Consider the following 23,043-nt stretch of genomic DNA (forward strand, 5'->3'; position numbering starts at 1 on the left):
GACAAGCACATCTGCTCTGGCCAGAGTCCCAGGCAGTTCTCTGGAAGCTGAAGCTTCCTTTCACCTTGTGGCTGTTAGCACATCCCACACTGTTAACCTTGCTGTCCCTGATCTAGCAACAGTGCATAACAACAGGCAGGTTACAGCAGATAAAGGGAAACTCTCCACATCCGATGAACATGAGGGAGCCAGCATTTACATAGATCTTGACCCCGGTCTCCAGCTCCTGTACAAAGCTAAAGTCCCTATGCTAGTTCAGGTACCTGATGATGTCAAGGGTCACTCGGCCTGCTGCTGTCCCACTGCCTAGGTGCTGTAGCTCCTCGCGGATGCTGTGCTCCATTCGCCTCTTCTCATGGATTACATTATGCTCCCATTCAGCCTTCGTTGGTACGTAAGGCTCCTCCACAGCCACTCAAGGCCTTTCCTTTGCTCCAACCTGGACGGTGGCCGAAATGGGGGCGGCCCGGGGAAACGCAGGGGTCATTACTGCAGCAGGCGATGGTGGAGTCTGTGTTTGGGGAACCTCCACTGACAGTAGCGGAGCAGACAGTTGGGGCATCTCCGGAGATGACGGCGGAGCGACAGGAGGTAAAAGGGCCGCCGGCAGGACAGCGGGATGATGGGTCAGGGATTCCTCACTCACCGCCTCAGCCGTTGTTAGTCTTTTGGCACGGCCGCCTACATTGCTGATCGTGGCCGACATCATGCTCTGCAGGGCCACTTCCAGCGTCCTCCGATACTCCCGCCGGCTCCCGTCGGGGCATCACCAGGCCCCGGTCCTCGCCGTCAGCCCCTGTGGGTATCAGGGGCGGCTGTCAGGAGAAAGACCGCTCTTCCACATCCTCTATCCACCAGGCCTCAGACTCACCTCCGCCTGCAGTTTTGAATGCCACCACAGTGCGACATGTTAAGTCCTTCTCTGTTAAACAACAAATGGGTGGTGCCTCTTCCAATGCCAGGTAATCTGTTTTCCTGGGTCCCACCCATTCATGGGTGGGGTCATCTCTTGCTGCTCCACTCGTCTCTCTAAGTTCAGCTGCGGGGGCTTGAGTTCTCTCTTCGCCAGCACCCATTTTGGGTGGGCCTCTCCTGCAACGGGGTGTAACTCTCTCTCTTCTGGTGCCAATTTCTCTTGGTGACGCCCATGACCCCCATTTTTGTCTTCACTTTTGGCGCCAACAACCGCCATCTCCTGTACGGTCAGCGCCATCAAGTCCATTACAACCGCCATTTTTTCCTCGCCCATGGCAGGCAACATCTCAAGTTCACAGTCAAAAAATTCAGCATCGCTGTCAGCTCCAAATCTTCCAGTAAATGCAGCTCTTCACATAAATCTATTTCTCAGTCACAGTCAGCTGCCACCTTTACTTCTGCCATGGAAGACAACAATGCAAAATCACAAGTGCCATACCTTCCATCCGTCAGTCCCAGAGTTATAATGCTGCGGGGTCCATCCTGTTGCCACTACACCAAATGTAAGCAAGGGGAAGGCAGGGGGGCGGTAGTTGTGGTGAGTTACTTAAAGGCACCGTTTTGTAGACAGAGTCCACTGAACATACCTTCAGTAAGCACCCCCTGGTCCCTTGTGCATAAATGAACGAGACCAACACAGCTTTTCGCACAGTTTACCTTGTTCTTGTTCCAGCCACAGAAGTCCAGGAAATAAAGGATCCAGGAAGGCAGCAGCTTTCCAGCGGGAAGAATAACTTTTAATGAAACAGGATGGTGGAAACAAGAAGACAAAAAGTGCTCAACTGGATTACTGTTCTCTCCCTGAAGTTGGCTGCAGCCATACCCACAACGGTCGCAGGAGCCGAAGGTTGCAATAATCCACACCCTGGAATCCGGGCACTTATACCCCTTTCGACGTGAAGCCCTCCTATAGTCCTGGAGTCCTGTAGTGCATGCTACTAGTCCTTAGTCCTTGGGACCCCTCTTGAGTCCTTTCAGGCTACTCTGGGTCCTGGGAGTCCTTGAGACCCCTCTTGAGTCCTTTTGAGTCAGGGCAACAGACCTCTCCCATCCGGGGGGTCTGGCAGTGCCCGATCTGACAAGCACGTCTGCTCTGGCCCAAGTCCCAGGCAGTTCTCTGGAAGCTGAAGCTTCCTTTCACCTTGTGGCTGTTAGCATATCCCACACTGTTAACCCTTGCTGTCCCTGACCTAGCAACAGTGCATAACAACATGCAGGTTACAGCAGATAAAGGGAAACTCTCCACAATACAATACATAGAAACAGGTGCAACATATGACGGTACACGCTTTGCAAACATATCACAGCATAAAACACAGGACATTATACGTTGAAAATACAACACTTAAGTGCACGGGGGGTCACACGGCAGAAGGAGAGGGTGCACTGAGGTCCTCCGCCACCTACCTACACACGCATAGTGGACATGGGATTTCTTGAAATCCCACCCACTATGCTGCAACATCTGGCCACTGCAGCGTCCAACCCGCAGCGTTTACTGACCGTGGCATCATTCCCTTAAAGGTGAACACTGCCACTTTTTTGTTGCTTGAGAAAGGCTCACAATCCTGAGCTGAAACGTCACCATTTTGGGCAATTAAATAGTCACATTTTTTCATCCTGAACTGGTGTGCTGTAGATAGATAGATAGACTCACACTAGGTTGCCAAGGGCCCACTATTAGTACTGACTCTGGGGATCCACTGTTTACGCATGCAAATATTATATTACCCTCACAAAAATGTCATACTTACCACACAGTGAACTGAAAGAAACAATTGCAATTTTTTCTTTTTTTCATTTCACTTAACAAAGGTTTTTATTTCATTTTTTCTACATACTGTATGTTAAATTGTGTCATTAATACAACTTGTCCTACTAGAAACAACACAATATGTTGAAAAGTTTAAAAAGTTATGGCTTTTAGAAGGAAAAAACAAAAGGGAAAAAAGAAAAATGCTAGGCTAGAGTGTGAGAGGGTAAAATATAATTTAAACATTGGTTGTCATTCCATCCTCAATTTCTTATTTTACTTAAATGTAGTTCTTATATTTCTACAGGATTGTGTGCCATTCCTCCATCACTTCCAAAATACGTGAGTACATAATTAAACTTCATGTAAATATATTTATACCTTTTCTTATCTTTGGCCTCTTTAGGGTAGAGACTGAAAAAATTGTTTTTTTTTTTTCATATTCTGTGTGGTTGATAGCTACTAGTACAACTCCATCTTAATACTATATCCCTCCTCGTAAAATTAAAACACCTTATACTCAATTCCTGTACTAGTGCTGTTCAAGGGTTATCAATGCTGGGCCTCGCGAGCCACACGTTACAAATGTTAAGACACATGAGCCCTGCAACAGAAGTTCAATGATGGCTGCTGATAGGCTGAAGGGCTCTTGTGGCATAACATTTGTCATGTGTGCCTTTGGAGATCTGGCTCTAATATCGTACAGGAGGTGAGTATAGGATGAGGGGTTTTTTTTTACAAGGAAGAACATAATATTTTATTAGGGGTTATACAAGTAGTGGAAACCACATATAAATAGGTCTGAGCAGCAATAATATTTATCAGTGCCTTTAGGAAATATTGTTGCTGCAATCAGTTTAATCATTGTCATACCTATACAATAGTAAGTGCAACGTCCATTATTTATATATTATAAAGTGCCACAAAATCATGTTCTCAACACATCTGTTACCATAAAAAAAATATGGCCAATCCCATCACCTCATTCTTTAACCAGCAATAGTCCGGGTAAAGCCCCTTTCACATGTCCCCTCAAAAAAACGTATGTGCGAGACAGTCCGTTTTTGCCATCCGTGTGTATATGTGTGCCATCCGTCTGCTGGAATAGTAGGCCCATCGCCAGCAGGAGGAAGTACAATCCTGGAGGTAAGTAGTTCAGACTCTGAGGCAGACATTTACATCTCTGATGAGTTCCTAGAAGAAGGAGAGTTAAGCGCGAATCGAAACTTGCAAGAGGATAAAAAGTATTACTTTTGCTCTGAGGATATGGAGGAATTGTTGTCAGCTGTGAGAAATAATATGGAGGTAGAGGAAGAGAAGTCTGCTTAAACCATTCAGGATGAGATGTTCAGAGGGTTAAAGTATGAAAGGAAGTTAGTATTCAGCATTCATGATAACATACAGAGTTTAATACTGGATGAATGGGAACTTCCAGAGAAATGGCTGAGTATTCCAGGAGAAACGAAGGATACATTTCCCCTTAATGAAGACATAGCCAAATCTTGGTCCAAGATTCCAAAAGTGTATATCAAGGCTGCAAGAGTGGCAAAGAAGACAACTCTACCTTTTGAGGATTCTTCTTATCACGGTTCTACCCCTCAGTGTGTCTGGGATGCAGTTACTTACAGCTTAGCCATCCAATCTGGTACAGAGGCATGCTGAGCTGTATGTGTGTTGATGGACAGTTCAGCCATCCAATCTGAGACTGGGAGGTGTTGGCTGTCTCCAGGTGTTCATTGTCCCAGGTGGTTGCCAGGTTACTTAACTGGGCTACTACTTCCAGACCTCTGCCAGATGTACATTCAGCTACTGTCTGGTTTGTCTTTCTGAAACTTGCAATTGGCTTTTAGATCTTTTATTGCCTGACCTTGGACCATGCTCTGACCATCCATCTATTTAACTGATTCTGCTCTGATCTCCAATCCTCCTGGTATTCTGACCTCAGACAGTTACCTGACTAAGCCTTTGTCGCTTCCTTCTGTTTATGATGCGCCCTCCTGGCTTTTGCCCTCGGACTCCTTAACCATCCTGTCTCACAGCTTGGCAGTGAGAAGTGACTCAGCATCACACTTCCCAAAGAGCTGATGGACCGAAAAATGGACAGCTTGTTAAGGAAGTCTTGAGAAACACCTGCAGTTTTACTGTAGACGAATGTTGTTTCAACTTGAGTAGCAAGGTCCATTTTCTGCTGTTTGCATCAGCTGGAAGAACATCTTTGTAGGGGTACTCCTAGGGAACACCTACTTGCCACCTTGCCGTAACTTCAAAAAGCTATGGGATTTCTAGAGGATGCTTCAGCGTTGTCAGTCAGGATCTTTGGTCTTATCTAACTCCTCAAGAAGAGCTCTCTAGTTGAAGATGTGGAGTAGTGATATTGTTTCTAAGTCCAAGCTATGATCCATTTACTTTAGAGGGGAATATGTATTCAGATCTGCTATGGAGGATGCTTTAGAAAAAGCATAGGATAAGAAAAAATCACTACCTGAGACAAAAATCTTTAAGAAAAGATCCTTTTGTCCATCATAGGCTCAAACCCTACAGTACAAAGGGAAGGGTAAATCAGGATGCTGGAGTTATCCTAAAGAAGGAGGAAAGAATATTTTCCAGAAACAGGAACAAGAGAGGCAATAACGCTAGTCATGTACGAGGCCAAATTGCTAAATTTCTTTCATGGTGGCGAGAAATTTCATCAGCTCAAAAGATTCAAGAATCGGTTGGAGTAGGAGCAAAAATCGAGTTTTCATCTTATCCTCTTTTAAGACTAGAAATAGCATTCCTGTCATCCCCAAAACTACAAGAGATCCTGATATCAGGGCTTCAAGACCTGCAGGAGACAGGAGTGATTTTGCCAGTTCCACGAATGGAACAAGAGGGGGCCATTATTCTCATTTATTTTTAATAAAAAAACAACAGGGTCTTACAAAATAATACTAAATCTGAAACATCTGAATCACTGATAAGCAACCATTTCATCATTACAACCATCGATCAAGATGCATACTACCACATGCCCATACATCCTTCTTACCGGAAATTTCTGAGATTGCGCTCAAACAAGGACAGAAGATCTGTCATTATGAATTTAATGTCCTTCCTTTTGGGATTTCTTCAGCTCCTCAACCTTTTACAAAACTCATGGTCAAAGTGAAAGCATTCATGAGAAAGCAAGGCATCTGTATCGTTAAAAAAATCAAATTTATTAATATGTCGGTATAGTGTTCAAAGAACTCAGTTAAACAGACGACTAATACCTAAAAATACTTTATTTGAAAAATTAGTTAAAATAGTAGTAGACAAAAAACCCGCAACCTACATATAATATAACCAATTGGGCTCCTAGTTTTCCCTATGTTACCCTATTGCACCCTTCCTAGCAGCGGAGGTTGGCACCCTAGCTTGTTCGCAAAATGGCACCCCCACTCAACGTCGGCTGGTCCTGGTATACTCTATAATGCCCTACTAATTAGCAGGACAGAAAGAAGGAGGCCCGTGTCAACACAATAAGTGCCGCTCGGAAGTGGAAACGGGACGTGATGACCAGTAGGGTAATATAACGGCCACAGCAAAAAATTAGAATGTGTCAGCCTGTACAACCAAAAACTGGAATAACCCTTATAATAAATCTTGATAAGTAACCACAGTTGAGATTTGGAATAGGGGTATAATTTGCTGTGGAAAGTCTAAATAAATAACCCTCACAGACCCTAAATATACTGTCCCTGCCTGGCTGCGGAGGTTGGCACCCCTATATAAACACGCCAGTGGCGCCCCCGCTCTCGTCGGCTGATCCTCAGTAACCCTACCTACTTACCCTATCTTGTCTAACAGTCAAGGGGAAGGTGAGGGGAGGAGGGGGGGGGGGTTTAAAGGACAGAGGAAATATGACCAAAGTGGGTAGGGCGAGTAGATAGCTCCGTATATGATAGGGTTAATATTCAAGTGCTGCTTTATAGATACTGTATACTCGTAGCATATTAGGATAATATTAAGTCACGCTGATTATTATATAAAACATTGCACAGATATCTTACAGCTACCTATTACCAGTTGCTAGAATAGCAATATATACCGCAAGTCCAGATAGTTATCAACCTTAAACAGATGTTATATACGGCGATATAACGGATATTGCACAAATGCCCAACAGCCAACTAATTCCAGTCACTGGGATAGTGATGTATACCATAGGTACAGATAATTATCAGCCTATCATAACGGTTTATAGATAGTAAATTATTGCACGATTTTATTAAGCAAAATATTGCACAAATTCCTTCCAGCCACCTATTGGCAGTCACTGGAGTAGCAGTATATACCGCAAGTTCAGATAGTTATGCACCTAAAAGATGTTCTATACGGTAATATAAAGAATATTGCACAAATGCCCAATAGCAAACTAATTCCACTCACTGGAATAGTGATGTATACCGCAGATGCAGACAATTTTTAACCTATCATGACAAATTATTTATTGCACGATTTTATTGCACAAATGCCCTCTAACACATGCTTCCAATTACCCAGGTAGTGGTGTTCTATAGAAGCTAGTTGTTATACATTTTATCCTCTATACCAGAATGATATAACACACAATATTGGATGTTAGAAAGTCTGCCGATGAAACTATCTTTAATAACTCAAAATAGATCCCCTATCACGCTTTACCCCACATAAAGTCAGCACCCCCATATAGACCAAATCCACTATAGCCAAAAAACCATAGATAAACCCAATTCACTTATCTCGTGTTCATATGTTTCTTTTGCGCCTCGCAAAAGAAACATATGAACACGAGATAAGTGAATTGGGTTTATCTATGGTTTTTTGGCTATAGTGGATTTGGTCTATATGGGGGTGCTGACTTTATGTGGGGTAAAGCGTGATAGGGGATCTATTTTGAGTTATTAAAGATAGTTTCATCGGCAGACTTTCTAACATCCAATATTGTGTGTTATATCATTCTGGTATAGAGGATAAAATGTATAACAACTAGCTTCTATAGAACACCACTACCTGGGTAATTGGAAGCATGTGTTAGAGGGCATTTGTGCAATAAAATCGTGCAATAAATAATTTGTCATGATAGGTTAAAAATTGTCTGCATCTGCGGTATACATCACTATTCCAGTGAGTGGAATTAGTTTGCTATTGGGCATTTGTGCAATATTCTTTATATTACCGTATAGAACATCTTTTAGGTGCATAACTATCTGAACTTGCGGTATATACTGCTACTCCAGTGACTGCCAATAGGTGGCTGGAAGGAATTTGTGCAATATTTTGCTTAATAAAATCGTGCAATAATTTACTATCTATAAACCGTTATGATAGGCTGATAATTATCTGTACCTATGGTATACATCACTATCCCAGTGACTGGAATTAGTTGGCTGTTGGGCATTTGTGCAATATCCGTTATATCGCCGTATATAACATCTGTTTAAGGTTGATAACTATCTGGACTTGCGGTATATATTGCTATTCTAGCAACTGGTAATAGGTAGCTGTAAGATATCTGTGCAATATTTTATATAATAATCAGCGTGACTTAATATTATCCTAATATGCTACGAGTATACAGTATCTATAAAGCAGCACTTGAATATTAACCCTATCATATACGGAGCTATCTACTCGCCCTGCCCACTTTGGTCATATTTCCTCTGTCCTTTAAACCCCCCCCCCCTCCTCCCCTCCCCTTCCCCTTGACTGTTAGACAAGATAGGGTAAGTAGGTAGGGTTACTGAGGATCAGCCGACGAGAGCGGGGGCGCCACTGGCGTGTTTATATAGGGGTGCCAACCTCCGCAGCCAGGCAGGGACAGTATATTTAGGGTCTGTGAGGGTTATTTATTTAGACTTTCCACAGCAAATTATACCCCTATTCCAAATCTCAACTGTGGTTACTTATCAAGATTTATTATAAGGGTTATTCCAGTTTTTGGTTGTACAGGCTGACACATTCTAATTTTTTGCTGTGGCCGTTATATTACCCTACTGGTCATCACGTCCCGTTTCCACTTCCGAGCGGCACTTATTGTGTTGACACGGGCCTCCTTCTTTCTGTCCTGCTAATTAGTAGGGCATTATAGAGTATACCAGGACCAGCCGACGTTGAGTGGGGGCGCCATTTTGCGAACAAGCTAGGGTGCCAACCTCCGCTGCTAGGAAGGGTGCAATAGGGTAACATAGGGAAAACTAGGAGCCCAATTGGTTATATTATATGTAGGTTGCGGGTTTTTTGTCTACTACTATTTTAACTAATTTTTCAAATAAAGTATTTTTAGGTATTAGTCGTCTGTTTAACTGAGTGCATCTGTATCGTTCTCTGCTTAGACGATGTCTTAATAATGGCTCCCTCTATTTCACAGCTCAAAGAACATGTGCACTTGATCTACCAGATTCTGGAATCTCTAGGATGGCTCAGACCTAAGTCCTTCCAACATGAAGACTTTCTTGGAAATTCTGCTAGACTTCCATAATCAGACCTCTTTTCTGCCGAAGGAAACGCAAATACAGTTAAGATCAATGGTCTATACCAGGGCCGGACTGGCCATCGGGCAGTTCTGGCAAATGCCAGAAGGGCCGGTGGCAGTAGTGGGCCACTCGAGTGTGCCGCTGTCAGCACACTCCCCCCGCTGTGGGCACACTCCCGGCCCCGCATTCAACAATACCGGCGTCAGACGACGCCGGTACAGTTGTATGCAATGATAGAGGAGAGAGCGTTTGCTGACGCTCCCTCTCCCATCATTCCCCGCTCTGCCTGCCGCTGATACTGCGGGTGGGTGATGACGTCATATCATCGCGTACCTGCTGTGTGACCGAGTGGGCAGACTGCAGCTGCTGAGACCGGAGCCAGGAGCAGCGCGGGGCACGAGGAAAGGTGAGTAGAGTGTTTTTTTTTATTATTATTATTATATATCATTGACTGAGTGATAACTGGATTGTGGGGCTATTGGGGGGGGGGGCTGCATTACATTCTATGGGGCTGGGCTGCATTATATTGTATGGTGGCTGTGCTGCATTACATTCTGTGGGGCTGTGCTGCATTACATTCTATGGGGCTATGCTGCTTTACATTCTATGGGGCTATGCTGCATTACATTCTATGGGGCTGTGCTGCATTATATTGTATGGTGGCTATGCTGCATTACATTCTATGGGGCTGTGCTGCATTACATTCTATGGGGGCTGTGCTGCATTACATTATATGGGGGCTGTGCTGCATTACATTCTATGGGGGCTGGCTGCATTACATTCTATGGGGCTGTGCTGTATTACATTCTATGGGGCTGTGCTGCATTACATTCTATGGGGGCTGGCTGTATTACATTCTATGGGGCTGGCTGCATTACATTCTATGGGGGCTGTGCTGTATTACATTCTATGGGGGCTGGCTGCATTACATTCTATGGGGGCTGTGCTGCATTACATTCTATGGGGGCTGGCTGCATTACATTCTATGGGGGCTGTGCTGCATTACATTCTCTGGGGGCTGGCTACATTACATTCTATGGGGCTGTGCTGTATTACATTCTATGGGGCTGTGCTGCATTACATTCTATGGGGCTGTGCTGCATTACGTTCTATGGGGCTGTGCTGCATTACATTTTATGGGGGCTGTGCTGCATTACATTCTATGGGGGCTGGCTGCATTACATTATATGGGGGCTGTGCTGTATTACATTCTATGGGGGCTGTGCTGTATTACATTCTATGGGGGCTGTGCTGCATTACATTATATGGGGGCTGTGCTGTATTACATTCTATGGGGGCTGTGCTGCATTACATTCTATGAGGGCTGTGCTGCATTACATTCTATGGGGGCTGTGCTGCATTACATTCTATGGGGGCTGGCTGCATTACATTTTATGGGGCTGTGCTGCATTACATTCTATGGGGCTGTGCTGCATTACATTCTATGGGGCTTTGCTGCATTACATTTTATGGGGGGCTGTGCTGCATTACATTCTATGGGGGCTGGCTGCATTACATTCTATGGGGGCTGTGCTGCATTACATTCTATGGGGGCTGGCTGCATTACATTATATGGGGGCTGTGCTGTATTACATTCTATGGGGCTGTGCTGCATTACATTTTATGGGGACTGTGCTGCATTACATTATATGGGGGCTCTGCTGTATTACGTTCTATGGGGGCTGTGCTGTATTACATTCTATGGGGGCTGTGCTGCATTACATTATAGGGGGCTGTGCTGTATTACATTCTATGGGGGCTGTGCTGTATGGGGCTGTGCTGTATTACGTTCTATGGGGGCTGTGCTGTATTACATTCTATGGGGGCTGGCTGTATTACGTTCTATGGGGACTGAGCTGTAATGCTGGATACAGCTGTGATTATATGTTATATAGTCGTGTTACACTCCCCTCACTACTTGTAACCTACAAGTGTCCAAAGCTATTATACAGACACCATGTGACAAGTGGGCCTGGTGTGACTTCAAATGCCAGGGCTGAATTTTAGTCCCAGTCCGGCCCTGGTCTATACCCTGAAGAACCGAAAGATGGTCTTTATAAAGTTTGCTATGTCAGTCCTGGGGTCCATGATATCCTGCATTCAAGCCATTCAATGGTCTCAGGCCCATACAAGAATCTTGAAGAATTATATCTTTTCTCTGTCAACAACAGAATCCGCCAGCCAAACCATGTAAAAGAATCCCTGAATTGGTGGCAACTTCTGGAACATTTGGCTAAAGGAACACCTTGGATTCAGTATCCGCTGACTCCGCTGACTCCAGTGAAAGTAGACGCCAGAATGAGAGATTGGGGAGCTGTAATATCCCAAGTGGCTTTCCAAAGAATCTGGCCACAAAAGATTGACAGACAGTCCTCAAACTTCAGAGAATTAAAGGCAATAGAAGAGACCCTCAAGGCAGCAACCTCTCTGCTTCAGGAGACCCATGTCAAAGTTTATTTGGACAACATGACTACTGTGGACCACCTGAGACATCAGGGGAACATGAGATATAAACAATGTGCAGAAAATTTCAGCAAAAATCTTCAACTGGGCAGAACATCATCTCCTTTCTTAATCAGCTCTCCATTTAAGAGGCTCTGGCAACATTCAAGCAGATTTTTTTAGCAGAAAGAATTTACATCCCGGATAATAAAGTCTGAATAAAGATATCTTCCACATGATTATAAGAAAAAGGGGTTATCCAGAGGTGGATCTGTTTGCAAATCATCAAAATGCAAAAGTAAAATCATTTTTTTTTCCTGGATCCCAAGGACACTTCAGTGAGGTGGGGAAGATCGGCTCATTCGGTTTCCCAAGGAAGCAGACAAAGGAATGCTGTCTCACAATCTCTCTCACTGGTGTATTAAAGCACATCATAAACCAATGTGAAGTTCATCAAAACAAACATGACCTTTCTGGCATAATGGGAAAGCAAAAAAACATACGTCTGTGGGGATCCGCCCTCTCAGGCTTAGCAAAACACAAGGTTCAGTATAGCACAAACATGATCACTTCTCTGGAGTTAGCCTCTGCAGACACACTAAACATCGAATGCTGACTATTTAACCCCTTCACCCCCAAGGGTGGTTTGCACGTTAATGACCGGGCCAATTTTTACAATTCTGACCACTGTCCCTTTATGAGGTTATAACTCTGGAACGCTTCAACGGATCTTGGCGATTCTGACATTGTTTTCTCGTGACATATTGTACTTCATGTTAGTGGTAAAATTTATTCGATATAACTTGCGTTTATTTGTGAAAAAAACAAATATTTGGCGAAAATTTTGAAAATTTCGCAATTTTCCAACTTTGAATTTTTATGCCCTTAAATCACAGACATATGTCACACAAAATACTTAATAAATAACATTTCCCACATGTCTACTTTACATCAGCACAATTTTGGAACCAAAATTTTTTTTTGTGACGGAGTTATAAGGGTTAAAAGTTGACCAGCAATTTCTCATTTTTACAACACCATTTTTTTTTAGGGACCACATCTCATTTGAAGTCATTTTGAGGGGTCTATATGATAGAAAATACCCAAGTGTGACACCATTCTAAAAACTGCACCCCTCAAGGTGCTCAAAACCACTTTCAAGAAGTTTATTAACCCTTCAGGTGTTTCACAGGAATTTTTGGAATGTTTAAATAAAAATGAACATTTAACTTTTTTTCACACAAAATTTATTTCAGCTCCAATTTGTTTTATTTTACCAAGGGTAACAGGAGAAAATAGACCCCAAAAGTTGTTGTACAATTTGTCCTGAGTACGCTGATACCCCATATGTGGGGGTAAACCACAGTTTGGGCGCATGGCAGAGCTTGGAAGCAAAGGAGCGCCATTTGACTTTTCAATGCAAAATTGACTGGAATTGAGATGGGACGCCATGTTGCATTTGGAGAGCCCCTGATGTGCCTAAACATTGAAACCCCTAACAAGTGACACCATTTTGGAAAGTAGACCCCCTAAGGAACTTATCTAGATGTGTGGTGAGCACTTTGACCCAACAAGTGCTTTACAGAAGTTTATAATGCAGAGCCGTAAAAATAAAAAATCATATTTTTTCACAAAAATGATCTTTTAACCCCCATTTTTTTATTTCCCCAAGGGTAAGAGAAGAAATTAGACCACAAAAGTTGTTGTGCAATTTGTCCTGAGTACGACGATACCCCATATGTGGGTGTAAACCATTGTTTGGGCGCATAGCAGAGCTCAGAAGGGAAGAAGCGCTATTTTACAGTAGACCCCCTAAGAAACTTATCTAGATGTGTTTTGAGAGCTTTGAACCCCCAAGTGTTTCACTACAGTTTATAACGCAGAGCCGTGAAAATAAAAATTATTTTTTTTTTTCACAAAAATGATTTTTTAGCCCCCAGTTTTGTATTTTCACAAGGGTATCAGGATAAATTGGACCTCAAAAGTTGTTGTCCAATTTGTCTGGAGTACGCTGATACCCCATTTGTGGGGGGGGACCACTGTTTGGGCGCATGACAGAGCTCGGAAGGGAAGGAGCGCCATTTGGAATGCAGACTTAAATGGATTGGTCTGCAGGCGTCACGTTGCATTTGCAGAGCCCCTGATATACCCAAACAGTACAAACCCCCCACAAGTGACCCCATATTGGAAACTAGACCCCCCAAGGAACTTATCTAGATGTGTTGTGAGAACTTTGAACCCCCAAGTGTTTCACTACAGTTTATAACGCAGAGCCGTGAAAATAATTTTTTTTTTTTTTCACAAAAATGAAATTTAGCCCCCAGTTTTGTATTTTCACAAGGGTATCAGGATAAATTGGACCCTAAAAGTTGTTGTCCAATTTATCCTGAGTACGCTGATACCCCCTATGTGGGGGGGAACCACTGTTTGGGCGCATGACAGAGCTCGGAAGGGAAGGAGCGCCATTTGGAATGCAGACTTAAATGGATTGGTCTGCAGGCGTCACGTTGCATTTGCAGAGCCCCTGATGTACCCAAACAGTACAAACCCCCCACAAGTGACCCCATATTGGAAACTAGACCCCCCAAGGAACTTATCTAGATGTGTTGTGAGAACTTTGAACCCCCAAGTGTTTCACTACAGTTTATAACGCAGAGCCGTGAAAATAAAATTTTTTTTTTTTTTTTCACAAAAATGATTTTTTAGCCCCCAGTTTTGTATTTTCACAAGGGTATCAGGATAAATTGGACCCTAAACGTTGTTGTCCAATTTGTCCTGAGTACGCTGATACCCCCTATGTGGGGGGGAACCACTGTTTGGGCGCATGACAGAGCTCGGAAGGGAAGGAGCGCCATTTGGAATGCAGACTTAAATGGATTGGTCTGCAGGCGTCACGTTGCATTTGCAGAGCCCCTGATGTACCCAAATAGTACAAACCCCCCACAAGTGACCCCATATTGGAAACTAGACCTCCCAAGGAACTTATCTAGATGTGTTGTGAGAACTTTGAACCCCCAAGTGTTTCACTACAGTTTACAACGCAGAGCCGTGAAAATAAAACATTTTTTTTCCCACAAAAATGATTTTTAGCCCCCCAAATTTTTATTTTCCCAAGGATAACAAGAGAACTTGGACCCCAGAAGTTGTTGTTCAATTTGTCCCTAGTACGCTGATACCCCATATGTTGGGGTAAACCCCTTTTTGGACGCACGGGAGAGCTCGGAAGGGAAGGAGCACTGTTTTACTTTTTCAACGCAGAATTGGCTGGAATTGAGATTGGACGCCATGTCGCGTTTGGAGAGCCCCTGATGTGCCTAAACAGTGGAAACTCCCCAATTCTACCTGAAACCCTACCCCTAACCTCACCCCTAACCGTTTACTGAACATTTTCTGACAGTCATAAGTGCCACGTATATAAGTGCCACGTATATAAGTGCCACGTATTTAAGAGCCACGTATTTAAGTGCCACGTATTTAAGTGCCACGTATTTCAGTGCCACGTATTTCAGTGCCACGATATTTCAGTGCCACGATATTTCAGTGCCACGTATTTCAGTGCCACGTATTTCAGGCACTGAAAAATACGTGACACGTAAATACTTCAGTGCCATGATATTTCAGTGCCACGATATTTCAGTGCCACGTATTTCAGTGCCACGTATTTCAGGCACTGAAAAATACGTGGCACGTAAATACGTGGCACGTAAATACGTGGCACGTAAATACGTGGCACTGAAATACGTGGCACTGAAATACGTGGCACTTAAATACGTGGCACTTAAATACGTGGCACTTAAATACGTGGCCACTGAAATATCGTGGCACTTATATACGTATATACGTATATAAACGTATATTTCAGTGCCACGTATTTCAGTGCCACGTATTTCAGGTTAGGGGTAGGGTTAGGGGTAGGGTTAGGGTTTTTTGTTTTTTTCTTGTGTTTTTCTATAAAAACGCATGCGTTTTACCGCGTTTACATGCATTTTTTCACACATGTGGTTTTTTTAAAAAACGCATGCAGATAAAAACGCAAGTGTGAAACCAGACTAAAAGACGCTTTTTATAGCAAAAAAGTTTTTGCGTCTCCACATTTTGAGACCTATAATTTTTCCACATTTTGGTCCACAGAGTCATGTGAGGTTTTTTTTTTTTGCGGGACGAGTTGACGTTTTTATTGGTAACATTTTCGGACACGTGACCATTTTTTATCACTTTTTATTCCGATTTTTGTGAGGCAGAATAACCAAAAACCAGCTATTCATGAATTTCTTTTGGGAGAGGCGTTTATACCGTTCTGCGCTTGGTAAAATTGATAAAGCAGTTTTATTCTTCGGGTCAGTACGATTACAGCGATACCTCATTTATATCATTTTTTTATGTTTTGGCGCTTTTATACGATAAAAACTATTTTATAGAAAAAATAATTATTTTGGCATCGCGTTATTCTGAGGACTATAACTTTTTTATTTTTTTGCTGATGATGCTGTATGGCAGCTCGTTTTTTGCGGGACAAGATGACGTTTTCAGTGGTTATTTATATCCGTCTTTTTGATTGCGTGTTATTCCACTTTTTGTTCGGCGGTATGGTAATAAAGCGTTGTTTTTTGCCTCGTTTTTTTTTTTTTTTTCTTACGGTGTTTACTGAAGGGGTTAACTAGTGGGCCAGTTTTATAGGTTGGGTCGTTACGGACGCGGCGATACTAAATATGTGTACTTTTATTGTTTTTGTTTGTTTTTTTTAGATAAAGAAATGTATTTATGGGAATAATATTTTTTTTTTTATTATTATTTATTTAGGAATTTTTTATTTTTTTATTTTACACATGTGGAAATTTTTTTTTTTACTTTTTTACTTTGTCCCAGGGGGGGACATCACAGATCGCAGATCTGATAGTGTGCACAGCACTCTATCAGATCTGCGATCATACTTTCATCGGAGCAGGCTGCAGCTTTCATCTGCAGCCTGCTGCGACCCGGAAGTGCTCCCTGCAGGACCCGGATACAGCCCCTCGGCCATTTTGGATCCGGGGCCTGCAGGGAGAAGACGTTCGGTACGAGGTGAGTACATCACCTTGTACCGATCGTCTCAGGGAAGCCCGCAGGGAGCCCCCTCCCTGCGCGATGCTTCCCTGTACCGCCGGTACACCGCGATCATGTTTGATCGCGGTGTGCCGGGGGTTAATGTGTCGGGGGCGGTCCGTGACCGCTCCTGGCACATAGTGCCGGATGTCAGCTGCGATATGCAGCCGACACCCGGCCGCGATCGGCCGCGCTCCCCCCGTGAGCGCGGCCGATCGCGTATGACGTACTATCCCGTCGGCGGTCATGGGGGCCCACCCCACCTCGACGGGATAGTACGTCAAATGTCGGGAAGGGGTTAAAACATAGACCACATCTTGGAATGGAGATATGGTGAACAACCTCCCACTCGCTCTATGATTGTTCACAAAAACCCAGCCCTTAAAATGGCCGACTAAACCCTATCAGTATATAGTGTACTAGAGCAAACTTCTAGGATTCAAACCACTGAAGCTAATAGCCTCAGTGAAACATATTTCTCTTCCAATACTTTGCCAGTGACTTTGTCACATATTCCCCCTCTGCGCAAAGTTGGGTGTTTCGGCACCTTCAGTCACCAAACAAGAAAGTCTAGACATGGCATCTACATTACCATTTAGCTTCCCGGGCCTGTGCGCCACATGAAAACTAAAGTCCTGGAGCTCTAGAAACCACCTAGTCACCTGGGCATTCTTCCCTGTCCTTTCACTCAGGGGCTCATGATCTGACACTATCCTGAACTTCCAGCCTAACAGGTAGTATCTCAGGGTGTCAATTGCCCATTTGATGGCCAAACACTCTTTTTCCACAATGGTGTAGTTTTTCTCACAGAGAGTTTTCTACTTAGATACTGGAGGGGATGTTCCTCCCCGTTTACTTCTTGGGACACGGCTCCCAACCCAACCTCAGAGCGTCCGTCTGGACGACAAATTCCTTAGGGTATGTTTCCACGGTCAGGATTGCATCAGGATTTGCTCAGGATTTGATGCAGGTAAAATCTGCACCAAATCTGCATCTGAGGTCACTGGGAAGTCACCTGCGTTTTTGATGCGTTTTTCATCCTTGTTTTGATGCTTTTTTTATGCGTATTTGTGTATTTTGTAAGCTAAATAAAGATATACAAAAAAAGAATTGTGATGTCATTTCTTGTCCAACCTCTTCATTTACATACTCCATTGAAGAATAATGTTTAGACACACAGATGGATAGATAGATATATCTATAGATATGATAGATAAGTAGATAGATAGATACAATAGATACATCTATCTATCTATCTATCTATCTATCTATCTATGTATTATCTATCTATCTATCTATCTATCTATCTATTATCTACTGATATCTATCTATCTATTGTATCTATCTATCTTTTATCTATCTATTATCTACCGATATATATGTATCTATCTATTAATATATCTATCGATAGATACAGTATATCTATAGATAGTTAGATAGATGTATCGATAGATAGATAAAAGATAGATAATAGATACGATAGATGATAGATACGATAGATAATAGATGATAGATAGATACAATAGATAGATAGATACATAGATAGAGAATAGATAGATGATAGATAGATAATAGATAGATAATAGATAAATAGATAGATAGATAGATAGATAGATAGATAGATAGATAGATAATACCAAGCCTAATGTTTAGTAATAAACATAAAAAATGGTAATAAAGAGTAAGGCTGGGATCACACATGCGAGAAACTCCGACAAATCGCGCATCAATACCCGGCACTGCAACCATCACTCGGGAGCGGAGTGTGCGGCTACATGTATTTCTATGCAGCCGCACGCTCCGCTCCCGAGTGACGGCGGTAGTGCCGAGTAGAAGATGCAAGATTCATCCGTGTTTCTCGCATGTGTGATCCTGGCCTTAAATAAAGACATACACACAAAATCTGCATTAGGCCGGGGTCATACTTGAAAGAAACTCGCATGAGTCTCGCACCTCAATACCTGGCACTGCCGCCGGCACTCGGGAGTGGAGTGTGCGGCTGCATGTATTTCTATGCAGCTGAACGCTCCTCTCCCGAGTGGTGGTGGCAGTGGCAGGTATTGAAGCGAGAGACTCGTGCGAGTTTCTCGCAAGTAAGACCCCAGCTTTAAACGCAATATCTGTTTAATTAAAAAAAATAATAATTTTTAAATGGCGGGGGCTCTCGCACAATTTTCTGTGCCAGAGAGGGAAAGCCAGCGACTGGGGAATGGATGTTTGTAGCCTGTGAAGGGGTTAATACCCATGGATCTTCCCAAGCTATGAATATCAGCCCGCAGCTGTATATTTAGTCTTTACTGGCTATAAAAATAGGGGGACCCCCCAAAAAATGATGTGGAGTCCCCCTATAATTTATAGCCAGAAAGGCTGATATTCATAGCCTAGAGAGGGGCCATGGTTATTGCCCCCCTCCCCTGACTACAAATAACAGCTCCCAGCCGCCCCAGAAATCGCCTATCTGTAAGATGCACCAGTTCCGGTGCTTAGCCTCTCTCTTCCCACTGCCCTGTAGTGGTGGCATAGGGGGTAATAAGGGGTTAATGTCACCTTTGTAAGGTGACATTAAGTCGGCTTAGTAATGGGGAGGCGTCAATAAGATATCCACCATTACTAATCCTATAGTTGTCAAAGGGTTAATAAAACACACACATGCAGAATAAAGTATTTTAATTAAATAAAACACCACACAGTTTTGATATCTTTATTGTACGCTCATTCCTGCGATGCCCTCGTTCTACTGGAAAAAAAAATAAAATAAACCAACAGTATGCTCCCTGTCTCCGACGTAGTCCATTTAATAATGAGTGTCCCACGATGAGTTCAGCTCTGCTACATCTGGATGCCTGACATCCATACATAGCAGAGCTTGTAGATGACCGCCGGAGATAACTCTAGATCGATCACCTGCACTGCAGTGTTCTCACAATCAGCTGATCAGCTGACCATGAGAACCAAACTAGTGACCGGAGACAACCCCTGGTCATGTGCACGGCAGTTCTCGCGGTAAGCTAAGTTATCACGAGAACTTAACTTACCGCGAGAACTGCAGTGGATGTGGACTTCCGGTGGTGGGACAGGTAAGACCGCATGTAAATTAGGAGTAGTGTTGAACGATACCGTCCGATACTTGAAAGTATCGGTATCGGAAAGTATCGGCCGATACCGGCAAAGTATCGGATCTAATCCGATACCGATACCCGATACCACTACAAGTCAATGGGACACCAAGTATCGGACGGTATCCTGTATGGTTCCCAGGGTCTGAAGGAGAGGAATCTCTCCTTCAGGCCCTGGGATCCATATCAATGTTTAAAAGAAAGAATTAACATAAAAAATAGGGATATACTCACCCTCCGACAGCCTGGACTTTACCGCCGTAACTGGGAGCCGTTGTACCTAAGAATGCGCGCTTGAAGGGCCTTAGATGAGGTCACTGCGCTCTGATTGCTCCGTAGCGGTCGCGTGACCGCTACGTGACCAATCACAAAGCAGTGACGTCTTCTAAGGTATTTCAAGCGCTTGAAAGACCTTAGGTGACGTCACTGCTTTGTGATTGGTCGCGCGACCGCTACGGACCAATCAGAGCGCAGTGACCTCATTTAAGGCCCTTCAAGCGCGCATTCTTAGGTACAACGGCTCCCGGTTACGGCGGTAAAGTCCAGGAGCCGCCGGAGAGGTGAGTATATCCCTATTTTTTATTTTAATTCTTTATTTTACACATTGATATTAATCCCGATACCGATTCCTGATACCACAAAAGTATCGGATCTCGGTATCGGAATTCCGATACCCGCAAGTATCGGCCGATACCCGATACTTGCGGTATCGGAATGCTCAACACTAATTAGGAGACATGGGTAGTAAGCTGCGTTTATGCAGTTACTACGCATGTGACTAATCATTAGATGCGGTTTTACCGTATCTAATGATAGTCTATGGTAAATTTACGGTGCGGCGACAGAGCGTCGCCACATTGTAAACAGACATGCTGAGTTCTGAAAAGACGCGCCACATGTCCGTTTACGCGGGTCTGCCGCAGGCATCTTTTAATGCATACTGGAGACAAGATTTCATGAAATCCCCTCCACTATGCTGTAACATCTGGACGCTGCGTGTTTGACGCTGCGGCTCTACACAGCGTCAAACACGCAGTGTTTCCTGACCGTGGAAACAGCCTTACTGAAGTCAGGTGTGATCAGGAGCGGCTGATTACACAGGGCGAGCTTCAACTCTTGGAAAGCCATCTCAACTTCAGAAGACCATTTGACCATCGACGTCTTTGTGTCCCTAAGAATGTTGGTCAGTGCGAAATTTGGGATAAATAGCCGATCGTATCCTACAATTCCCAGAAACACCCGAACCTGTTTCTTGGATACTGGTTGTGGCCAATTTTGGGTTGTTTCCACCTTATTCACTTGCGGCTTTATTTCACCCCTTCTGACAATGTAGCCCAAGTATTTTGCCTCTTTTTTCCACATGGCACACTTTTTTGGGTTTATGGTAAACCCTGCCTTCATCAGAGCATCCAGTACTGCCTTCAGCCAGGATTGATGATTTCCCCAATCCGGGATGAAGATCAGAATGTCATCCAGGTAAGCTGTAGCATACTTTTTGTAAAAGGCTAGGATCTGGTCCATGGCCCTCTGAAAGGTAGCTGGGGCTCCCTGGAGACCGAATAGCATCCTGGTGTACTGAAACACCCATCAGGTGTAGAGAAGGCCATCTTCTCCTTGGGACAGAAGAATTTGCCACTACCCTTTTGTTAGGTCCAAGGTGGTGATGTATCTGGCTGGCCCTAGCTTCTCAATGAGTTCATTGACCCAGAGCATTGAGTATGCATCGAATTTGGACACCTCATTTAACTTACTGTAATTGTATAGAAATGCCACACTCCATACGGCTTTGGCACAAGGACAATGGGGATGAACCAGCTGCTCTTTGACTCCTCAATAACACCCAGACTCAACATTCTCCTCACCACCTTCGAAATAGCCTCGCGGTGGGCTTCAAGGATTCGATATGGCTTTTGGTTTATCCATACATGCGGTTCCTTCTAGATATCATGCTCGACAACCTGTGTCCCTCCTGTTAACTCCAAAAACAGGTCTTGCTTTTGCTGAAGCAGTTCTCAGCACTGTTGTTTTGGGGCCAGTGACAGTGTCTCTACCAGTGTGCCATAGTTCACCTTAGTGTAACACCCCAGGTAACCGGTTGTTACAGTGATGTTGCCTTTCTTTCGGTGAGGGCAATATCATGCTTGGAGGCAAGGAGGATTCCATTTATCAGGTAAAGCATCTACATTCAACACATTCTGAATCCAGATCAGACGGGGGAGCTCTGAACCCAGATTCAGGGGAGCTTCCCACAGATATATGTATTCTGGTCTGGAGGAGGAGTTAGTCAGTTGTTCAGAGACAGTGGAGGAGAGAGGAGTGAGAGCAGAGAGTGGGGCCGTGCAGCCACGTATGAGATGCAGGTCCAGGAATGGAAGATAACCTGAAGGGTTGGAATGTTAGTGAGCATCTGAGGAAAGGAGCAAAGGAGAAGGAAAGGGCTTAGAGGGGAACTGTGACCAGGCACCCTCTGAGCCAAAGCGCAGGAATTGGGCACCGGGAGCCTGAGGTTGTGTTGAACTCCAGGTCGCACAGCAGAACCAGAGGGCAAAGAACTTTATGTAATTTGCCCGCACCCACACCCGAAGGTGAAGCAGTACACGAAGAGCCCGGGTCGTGATAGAGACCCTATAAAAAGACTCGCACTACCCACCATATGGGTAACTGTCCCAGGACTGGAGAGAGAGGACTTTGTCAGGGAGCCACAGGCAGCAAGGATCTTGCAGATGAGTGCGTGCAGGAAAACTTACGGACCTCACCTGGGAGAGGGAACCACCATTGCCTCCAGGCCGGCCGGGCCACATCACCACCTGTTCCTGGTACCCTGGACTGTGGCCTGATTCAACCAGTAAACCAGGTAAAGACGTTACAACCCTGTGTCCTCCATTTATTTGCCGGCGTTCACCACCCTTGCTCAGCACACCGGGAGCCCTGTGGACCCAGCTTCTCCTGTGGGAAGCGATACCATCTTGCTGCCGTACCATCACCCTCAGAGGACCCCTTTAAGCAGTGTCATTCACCTCTGACCGAGCATCACTGGTGGCATCACAAACTTTTATTGCTTTGCAACTCCCTTTAAAAACTATCCCTTTTACTTGGGCGCCTAGGGCTACGGACCGGGTCGCCGCCACTGTGACCACCCCTTTAATGACAACCGGACCCAGTACTAAGTGTCCCTAGGCCCTGGCGGGTGACTCATTAG

At 44.2% G+C, this 23,043-nt stretch overlaps 1 protein-coding gene across 2 annotated transcripts in view; it reads left to right on the forward strand.

The window, feature by feature from the left end:
- The window catches only part of ZAP70 (zeta chain of T cell receptor associated protein kinase 70), a 210,186-nt gene that overhangs the window by 122,523 nt on the left and 64,620 nt on the right, over positions 1-23,043 (forward strand). For both annotated transcript variants that reach the window (XM_077273511.1, XM_077273518.1), the window contains exon 6: positions 3,036-3,070. In XM_077273511.1, the coding sequence (XP_077129626.1) occupies positions 3,036-3,070 (35 nt within the window). The remainder of the gene's footprint in view (positions 1-3,035; positions 3,071-23,043) is intronic.

This window comes from Ranitomeya variabilis, chromosome 1, assembly GCF_051348905.1.
Source record: "Ranitomeya variabilis isolate aRanVar5 chromosome 1, aRanVar5.hap1, whole genome shotgun sequence".
NCBI lineage: Eukaryota > Metazoa > Chordata > Amphibia > Anura > Dendrobatidae > Ranitomeya > Ranitomeya variabilis.